The following is a 10,054-nucleotide window of genomic DNA, read 5'->3' as shown; positions in this document are numbered from 1 at the left end:
CGAGGGTAATGGTAAAGGCACCCTGCACTGAGAAGTAGTATAAATATTTCTAATCCTCACAACCATGCGGCAAGTAAGGCATTATCTCTAATTTGAGATGAGGAAACTCATGCTAAGAAATCAAATAATTTGCCCCAGTCCCCACAGGTTAGGGGGTTGAAAATCAACTATATTTGTCTGATCCCCAAATTCCTGCTCTTTCCAAAACCATGCACTGCTTCAGCATTGAGGTGCATGTGACAGCCAGGCTCATTCACTTAATTCTAACTCCCGTATGTGCTGTGATACATTTTCTTTAACATTATCATAATTCTTGATGTTAATTCAAAATGGCCCTTGAATTTATAAAGAAATAAAGATTATCTTTTGGCAAGTAGTGTCATTCAGTTAAGAAAAAAAGAAAACAGTACTTTATGTCAAACATCCAAATCTTTCCGAAGTCTAGAACAGAGGTTGGCAAACTGCCAGTTTGGTCTTCAAGTCAAAGCTAGCCCACTTCCTGTTTTTATTTGGCTCACAGGCTAGAATGATAATTTATATGTATAAATGGTTTTAAAAAATCAACAGTATTTCATGATACATAAAAATTACATGAAATTCTCATTTCAGTGTCCATAAATAAAATTTTATTGGAACACAGCCCTGCTCATTCATTTACATACTGTCTGTGGCTGCTTTCACACAACAAAGCGGAGTGGAAGAGTTGCGACGGAGACCAGATGTTGCACTCTCATCTGCACACTGCTGCTCAACACACTACAGACCTCAGCAATGCAGTCATAATTTCACAGCATTTATTATTCCTTATCACTAATGCATACCAACCTTTTAAACAAAAGGAAGGGTAAACTTTGAGTGTTGTGCTTTTAAGGCACAGTGGAGTATGAATTATTTTGTTATATAATTATATGGCAAAATATGTTTACTATGCAATGACACTTTAGCTGTGCTAATACAATTTAACATTACTGGACTAAGCACTGATCATAGTATCTCCAACTAATAGGAAGGCAACAGTCAGAACAATTAGAAAGCTTGGAGTACCTCATTACAGTAGAATTTATCCACACAAAAAGATGAGTACAATGATAGAACCAAAGTTACTTTCAAGTGGCTCCTTTGTTAGCCAGAGAAAGCTATTTACTGATGGTAAGTTAAAGTCAGTCGTGTTTGACTGTAGCAGCAGAAAGTGTGTCGAGAGAAAATAAATTTAAGACTACTAAGTTTCTAGCAGAGTCAATTATGTGAAGACCCAGATAGTGAACTAAAAAGGCAAATGACTTCAAGTAGTTTTCCTTGGCGCTTAACAACTGAATAGACATAAATGTAAACAAACAAAAGAAAAATAAATGGAGCCACTTGAAAATGGAGCCAGAGCTGCCATGCCAGAGGAACTGCTTTGCAGTCTTATGCCTCAAATCTCTGGAATGTTAAAACAGGGCAAAATAACCTTTGAACTGGGCCTAAGCAACCTCATGTCCCAAAGAAGTGTTTGCAAAGATAACGAGAAAGCAGTCACTATGACTACTGGACTGATGACTACTAAACTGAAATTAAAAACATTGTTTAGAATTAACATCACTACATTACTTGCACTAATAGAAATGCCTTCCTTCTGTTGATATAACTGTTTTCCTCCCTTTTCTCATAAATATCCATTGCTTTTGTCTCCTAACTGGAACATTATTTGGGCCTCTGTATCAATTAATGCTGGCCAAATAGCTACTCTTATTGATATCAATAAATGCTTATTGCCTCTTACTTTAAGAGGCCTTTTATTTTTAGGTTAACATTACCAATACTGCCCAGTTACTGTTTGCTAGAAAAGTCAATGCTGAGTTTGAAAGGACTCAAGAATTAATCAGCCTCTGTGAACAGTCTTCAAGGAACAGCTACAAGAAAGAATACTTCTAAAGAACCTGAGAAAACACCAGTTGGGTGCAAACTGAAGTGGAATCGCAAAGATGTGTTATAACTGAGGGTGGTAAAAATGTGTGTGGAGCAGAAAAACGTTTACTGGGCAAATTTACAAAACTTCTGAAAATGTAAGATGATTCAAGTCAATGTTTATACTTTGTTATTCAATACCAGGTATTTTGTGGAAAATACATGAATCTGGCATGTTTTTGAACTAATAAAGTCAATGGTGAATTTCATTTACTCACGTGGTCTTAACTGTTCTCATTTCCATTAAGCTTTGTCAGAAACAGAAACTCAACACCCTGACTTGCCCAACTGCAGAGCAGTTTCAGGGCAGTGAATATTGACTCCACAACAAGACTGACATTTTTCTGAATGAGAACCACCCTCACTGAATGGCTTTGGAAATTAGCTTCTGCTGCAGATTTGATCATGGTTCTTAATAAATTCAAAAGTAAGGCAAAACAAAACTTATATGTGAAACTTATACTGCAACGAAGCCATTTTGATGACAAGTAATGCTGTTTATACCACAAGTAATGCCAAACTACTTTATAAACTTCCCATGTGGCATCAAAACAAGCAGCAAGATCTCATTTTCCCACACAAATATGCATTGGCTCCACTTTCCAAACTCAACTACAGTTCCAGCCATATTTTTGGATCTCAATGCAAGTGCAAAGGAAATTTCCGTATTTCAAAATCTAACTGTACAGTTGAAGAGCACCTAAATATCCTTCAATAGGAAGTGATTAATCTGAAATGAAATGAAATCCCAAAAGGCAAATATCTAATAGAATTCTATATACCTTCCAAATTATGAATATGCTCAATTAAAATCATGCACTAAAGGACCGACAACAGTATTTAGTAGTATCTATATCTGTGAAGATAATTTCAAAGATGAAATAATGCAAAATCATATCACAAAACAATTAAGTGAAATATTATCCCCTCAAAATAATTAAATTCTTATCAGTAGAGCTGTATTACAAAACCTATACTCAAGTTTTAATATGTTTTAAATTTCCTCAATTCAAAATTAATCAGAACTACACAAATATATAAAAGCCTCAATTTTGCCTTTGGCCCACAGTCTAAACTTTACCAAAAATAGTTTGCCAACCCCAAGTCTAGGGCAGTGAAGGAATGTTTTTCCATTTAACTAAAGTCACAGTGTGGTAAACATTCCTATGAACTACTGTTCTTTCTAACAAAACCACTTTCATATCCCAGCAATACTACCTGATGATTTTTCTATATGTGGTCCTTCCTTTAGTTATGATCCATGGGCTCTTATGCAGTAAGTTTCCTAAGAAAATAACGTGTGGCTCTACATTGGAGCAAGGCAGAAAAGAAACTAGTTATCCTGAAAATTAGCAAAGTTTTATGACTCCACTTAGTTCTACTTTAGTAGAAAAACTAGCTCTTAACTCTATGAATCCAATTCTATCACAAAATCCTTAAAAACTAAACAAAAACATGTCAAATAATGTACTTATGAATTCCATTTTTACCTAAGTCCAAAACGTTTTTCAAAGGTACTCAGTCACTATGATTTCTAATATGTTCAGATTAAGAAGTCTCAATAATAATAATAGTTTTATAATTTAAGACAATTAGGTTTGCCTCTATGCTGTAGTTTGTATTCCTTATCATGGTAACAGATATCTATTGATTTCCTCTGTGCAGTAATCATTCACTCACCTTCTGATAATAATACTTTTCACTTCCTTTTGGGTAACACTCCTTCTACCTCCTATCTCAGTCAAATGTGTCCTCGGAAGGTGGGAAAACAGCATTCCTTTGGCCCCAGTAATTGGCTCAGGGGTGGGCATATGCACGAATGAGGGAATGTTAGTCTTACGATATCATCGAAACTGTTAGGAGACAGTGCCCCTTGTTTTGGCTGTAGACAAGTCTGTCGCTGCTGGGGGGCTTCTTTACCATCATGTGAAAACTACCTCTGACGATGAAAACAGCAGGGTAGAAAGCAAAACTGAGAGAAATGGAGAAAGACAGATGCCTGACTTTGCAGTGGGATCGAGCATGTCTGAAGTCAGTTCTACCACTGGACTCTTCAGCTAAACTGTGCTACTGCATCAGCCAAGTCAGGTTTCTATCACCTGCAATTCAGTGGGTACTCACTATGCAACAATGTAATCATTCAGATTGAATCTTAAATCAGATTTTTCTGCACAGGGCCTATTAACCATTTCCTGAATGCTCGTGCTTGGTGTGTGTTGCTTTGCCTTATCTTACCTGTAACATCTTCTTGGTGTGTTTTGCTTAGCCTTACCTTACCTGTAGTACCTTTTAATACAGAGTACCGTTAATACCACTTTGTGAAACACCTTAAAGCACCCAGAACAATGATAAACTATGAGATACTGCCACAGATATATGGCCTCCATCTGCGATAATAAAGTCATAGTCACATAAAGTTGAATTAGAAATTTCATTTCTATGAATATAACAGTGTAACTTTATTCTTAAAAAGGAATAAAATGATTGTTTCTCTCCTTTGGTTTACTAGTGGCAGTCATTTTAATTAACTGCTTCATTAAGTAGTTCATAGAAGTGTAAAAAACATTTTTTAAACTTTCCTTAATGAAAGGTTTGACTTCCTGGTATGTGCTCTATACAGGGGGTTCCAACAAAGCAAAACGAAAACCACAGTGTATTCCTGTAGCTCCGTTTCTCCCATATACTAAAATTAATGGACTAAATTTTAAATATTCCTATCTCAAATTAGTGAGTAACATTATTTTACCCATGATTAGAGGAAAGGGGAAAGAGCAAGTTTAAAAAAACTACCTTTATTTTTTATTTTTTTCAGTTACATACTTTTAAACAGGGATGTGTTTCATTACTCAGACATTCAGGCAATGTTGACTTCATTAGTGTTGACAGAAAAGAAGCATAAAAATGCAAAACCTTGTTGGCTTAACCTGAACATACCTGCATTACCTATTATTGACCAGTTTGTGTTGCCAAAAGATTTATTCCTTGGCATTAAAATGGAGCACTTAAAAATATTGCTAAAAAGCAAATGTCTACACACTGGTCTTTGCAGCAAATAAGGGTATTTATACCTTTAAAATATTTTAAGTCCATAATTGGATTAATATACACACCTTCTTATGTATAAGGAGTTCAGATCATATAAACACTGTACAGTCCAAAAACCCTACTGAGAATAAAACTAAATAGGCTTATGATAAGAAATGCAGATATCGCATGTATTTACAAATATCAGACACACAAATTTGGTCAAATACTGTAAAGAAAGAAGTGGTTTCACATTATAATGGCCAAAACATCCATCCTCCTTGCTCAAAGCAAACAAAATTAACAACTCAGTGTGTGACTCCCATATTTTAAGACATCATGACAATACACAAATAGATAGGATGGAAACTGCTGACCCAATTATACAGCAAATGTTTTCTAGGCTGAGTGTAGGTCTTTAAAATCAAGAACTTAAAAAGATCATTCATAGGACTCAGAGCAACAATGATAAACAATGTCCAGATTTCCCGTATTCATATGGGTATCTAATTCATCAACAATGCATTGAACTTTTGGCTAACAAGAAAAAATAAATTACAAAGTACAATTAAATCCCTGTAAATGCAATATAAAGTCAAAAATGTAGATTTATTTACTTTAATTACACATTTTAAATGTTACCTTGAGACAATAAAAATAAATAAGCATGCCTGGAGGCACGCACTTAAAGACAAAGAAAAGGCTGCACAGAAGGAGTAAGTAACAATTTGGTAAATGAAAGGTGAATATAAGATTTGAACAACATAATTCTCTTTCTAACCAGTCTTTCTGCTTTAACTCTTCTCGAAAATTCTGGCTGGAAGAATATGACAAAAAAAAATCTGTATTTACCGCTTAAAACAAAGCATACTTGAAAAATGGAATGGGTTTCCTTTTTTACAGAACCACAACTTTGTTCATATGCAGGCACTTTAAAAGACTAAGGAGGCAAAGCACCTGACCCATCCTCTCCAAAATAGTTTTCAATCATCATAATTATGCTAAAAAGTCAGAAAATTCTAGAGAACCAGCAAAGTTGAATCCAAGAGACTAATATGCACAGAGGGCAATAAAGTGACCCCATTATGCTGGGGATTTTTTTATTAAAGAGCAAATAATTAATAAACAGACACCATTACATGGCACATCTGAAGTTTTCTGCTGAAGGGAGAATATAATCATTCAGCAGTGGGTTTCAGTGGGATCTCCTTTGACTTCAACCTTAAAATGTTGCAAAAAGATTCACATTTATCTCTTCTCCTTAGTGTATTAAAAAAAAACAACTCCCATATATCTCATTTCTCAAAGTATTCATCTCTTGCTGTCTACCATACATAATCTGGAAGCATAAAGTTACATTATACAAATATTTTGCATTTTTTAAAATAAGCATTTTCGCCAGTTCGGCAACACTGTAATTCACATAGCAGTGTGACAAAGGCAGAGCTCATATTTACCACGTTACCTGTGATTCATTTTACCGCTACCATCTGCAGAACCCATAGACTCTATAGAGCTTTTCCTTGGTACCTCTGGGCAGTCTGTACCATGATTTCACAGAGAGAGTGTTAGTATGACTGATGAAGCAGTACCATCAGTAATACTGATATCAATGCAGATGTCACACCAAAAATGAACTTCTCAAGGAACAACTTCTTTAAATATTTGGGCAACTCTTGTTTTCTTTGTTGCATTATCCACTGGGGAGAAAATTCCTATTTGATTATGTTCTCACAGAAGTTATAAAAAAACGGATTTAGATATATAACTGGTTGACATTTAAGATACTGTACTGCTTTCTATGATAGCAGAGCTTCTGAAAAATGTTCTATAGAACTGTTTTCATCAAAACTACTTCAGCCCTGGCCAGGTAGCTAGCTCAGTTGGTTAGTGCATCTGTCCAAATACACCAAGGTTGCAGATTCAATCCCCAGTCAGGGCACATGCAAAAATCAACCAATGAATACATAAATAAGTGGAACAACAAACCAATGTTTCTCTCTCTCTCCCACTTCCTTTCTCTCTCTAAAATCAATTTTTTAAAAAATTGGAAAAAATACTACCTCATTGGTCCATTCCATTCACTGATGGGCAAAGTACTCATATTTTCACAAAACTTTAAAGCTTTCATAAAAGTTAAATTAGAAAAAAATATGAATGTAAGACAACCACAAAATGAAGTATGAAAGTAGGACATTTGTTTCTAAGAGTGAGTCCTTGAAAATATATGTGGTCACTGTGGAGATGATTCAATCACAAGACTGAAGATGAACACATAAGTAGCTCCCCATGATCTGTCTGTGTCCAGAGTCACTTGTGCCGCTGTATGGTTTTTCTTTTCCTTCGTTTGAAAAAACAGCAGCACCTGCAGGCAGAGGGAAACATTTGTTTTATCATAAAAGTAATAACATGTCACGAAGCAAAGCTTCCAGTGTCCTATTAACTTAAATGGCCGTGAGAAGCAACAGACTAGTGCAAGACAGTGAACATGCCAATGAAGCATAAATATTAGTGAAATTATGGCAGAGTTATCACTATTATTTTCTCAGTGTGCCTTTTAGGAATAGCAAGACACTTTAAGCAACATTAAAAGGAGTCACTGAACTGAACAGGTTCTGTACAAAGACCAGCTGAGAAGCTATGGGGCTCTGAACCCACACTGGGCCACCACATCATTACTTTGGATACTCATTCATCTCTGGCTATGGCATGCTTTTATAAAACTCATCTTATGGATTCTCTCCCTTTCTTCTTCATACTTATATATAATTATTGAAGCCATTGTTAGAAAAGCAATAATGATCCTAACACTGGTGAATTTGTTTTCACTAAGTTATTTTTGATTTCAAAAACAAAAAAAAAGAAATCCCAAATACACTCTTCAGCAAACATTTTCCATCACATTTACAAACTATAAGAGAGAAAACATTAAATAGGGTAAGAATGTCATGATTAGCACTTTTAATTCTTTAAGGGTTAAAGAAGGTCAAGTTTATCCTAAGCTATTCTAATTAGAGTACAAGTTATAGTTAACATTTAAAATAGCACAATCAAGGTGATTCAGTTTTGTATTTGAAAACTGACTCAGTTTTGTAGCCTGTGAAGGGAATATTGTACTATTTTTGTTGCTATTCCTAGGTGAAAGAACTCTAGAGATGACCCCTGAGAGAACTAGTTATTCTCACAGTACATTCCCTGCGTTATGAGAGGATGAAACACATGCAACATGTGGAGAGCAGTGCTGAGGCTGGTGCACACTCCAAGTCCGTGAGCATGAGAAGCACTGATCAGCAGTCAAGAACACACACACACATAAAATTTTCCCCCTAAAAGTCGGCCATTCCTTTAAATAAAAAAATAAAGATCTGGCTTTGCCCCCTTCTCACACTTAATATAAATTCAATCTGTGTAATCTATCAGAATATAAAGACAATAGGCACCATATAAAAAGGGGCTCCTTTTGTTTCCCCATTGAAGTTCAGAGTGTGCACGTATAAATCATATTTTATAATAAAAGCAAGACATAGTCATATACATGGTGATCCAATCAACAAAATGCTGCCAATTCAAAATCTCAGAATGGTGACATTATGAACATATTCCTGTAAATCTTATCAGCCCATCTTCATAGAAGGGTATTAACTTGACATTTTCAGGCTACACATAATAGAGACCATGTAGCTTCTCATGTCCTAGCTGGCAAAAGATTATGGAAGGTGAAATAATTGCTAGAAATCTTTTATATCTTTTGGTGAAATAAATGTAAACAGACATCCAATTTATCCAGTCAAATTACACAATCTCTCTATCCACGCTGTCAAAAATAATTTCAGACTACTTAGTGTGATTTATACCAAAATTATGAAATCACTGTGGGACATTCAAAAGCAAAGTATGCACTAAAACAGAACACAATGACTAGACCATCAAGAGTGAATAATTCAAAAGCCTGTATCACCTGATAAAGATTCAACTAGAAATATGTGCAATTATCAATCATCATGAATTTTACTTTTACTGAGGTGACTACTAGAAATAAGAGAAATACATTATCCAATCAAGGGCCTTAAAAAGAGCTACCACAATAAAAGAAGAATCTAGGTGTTACAGATTTTTCCTAGATTTAAAAAACTAAGTAAAATTTACTTATAACTGTCAGCTATCTAATACCTTCCCAAACCATTTAAAAATAAAAAGCAAAACAAAAAGTCAGATGGATTTTATCTATGAGATAAAACCCATTATTTCAAAAAGAATCTTTCAATTAAAACTTTAAAGAGTCAGAATATGTCCATACAGTTAAAAAAATTAAAATTGGTATTTAGAAGAAACACACCAAATACTTAGGATATTAAATAATAAAGAATATGACCATATTTCAATGAAAATTTATTAATTGTTTAATATAAAGTCTACTGATAATGTTTACTATTCCTAAATACTGTTTCTTGACTATTCAAATTCCAAAACACACTCTTTTAAAAATGTTCTACTGAAAATGTGTCTTAAGGTTCCAAAATAAGCCTTTTGGAATGGGAAATTTAATGTTATACATGTTTTGATAAACAAATCCAAGTCCCAGATTTTCCATACTTGTATTCCACCTTGTTTTGCTTTATTTTTCAGTACCATTAATCTGTTTTCAGTTCTGAGAGCTGAGTTCTTCCCATTTCTTAGGCACATAAAACTACTCCCAAAATTTATTTGAGACTGAATAAGGTTTTCAATCTCAAATAAACATTAAGATGAACTATACTTGTAAAAGATTTTAAATTCAAAAGCAATCAAAAGAAGCTATCTATTTTTCAGAAATAAATCCTAATCCCACTAAATAGAGTACACCCTTGAAATAATTGCAAAAGTTGGCATGCCACTAAACTACCACCAGAGGGCAGCATTACTTTATGCACTATGAATGCATCCACATAGAGAAGTGAGATGCTCTCAAGATACACTTAGAGAAGTTAAGGAGAAAATTGATATTCAAACTTGTGGCTGATTTCTTAGAATCATTACCAAAACCACCGGTTTACAGTCTTGGTGCTTAAGAAGTTATGTATCATCTCAATTGTCTGCTGTCCTG

At 34.6% G+C, this 10,054-nt stretch overlaps 1 protein-coding gene across 10 annotated transcripts in view; it reads right to left on the bottom strand.

Annotated features, from left to right (window-relative positions):
• Window positions 1-4,719: 4,719 nt before the first annotated feature.
• Window positions 4,720-10,054, bottom strand: part of CSNK1G3 (casein kinase 1 gamma 3) — a 103,204-nt gene continuing 97,869 nt past the window's right edge. For all 10 annotated transcript variants that reach the window (XM_045838009.1, XM_045838008.1, XM_045838011.1 and 7 more), the window contains one exon: window positions 4,720-7,336. In XM_045838009.1, coding sequence (XP_045693965.1) covers window positions 7,282-7,336 — 55 coding nt within the window. In that variant the 3' untranslated portion in view covers window positions 4,720-7,281. The remainder of the gene's footprint in view (window positions 7,337-10,054) is intronic.

This window comes from Phyllostomus hastatus, unplaced genomic scaffold (assembly GCF_019186645.2).
Source record: "Phyllostomus hastatus isolate PE091 unplaced genomic scaffold, TTU_PhHast_1.1 phas_contig_254, whole genome shotgun sequence".
In the NCBI taxonomy this organism is placed as follows: domain Eukaryota; kingdom Metazoa; phylum Chordata; class Mammalia; order Chiroptera; family Phyllostomidae; genus Phyllostomus; species Phyllostomus hastatus.
This window is presented reverse-complemented; position numbering and strand designations above follow the sequence as displayed.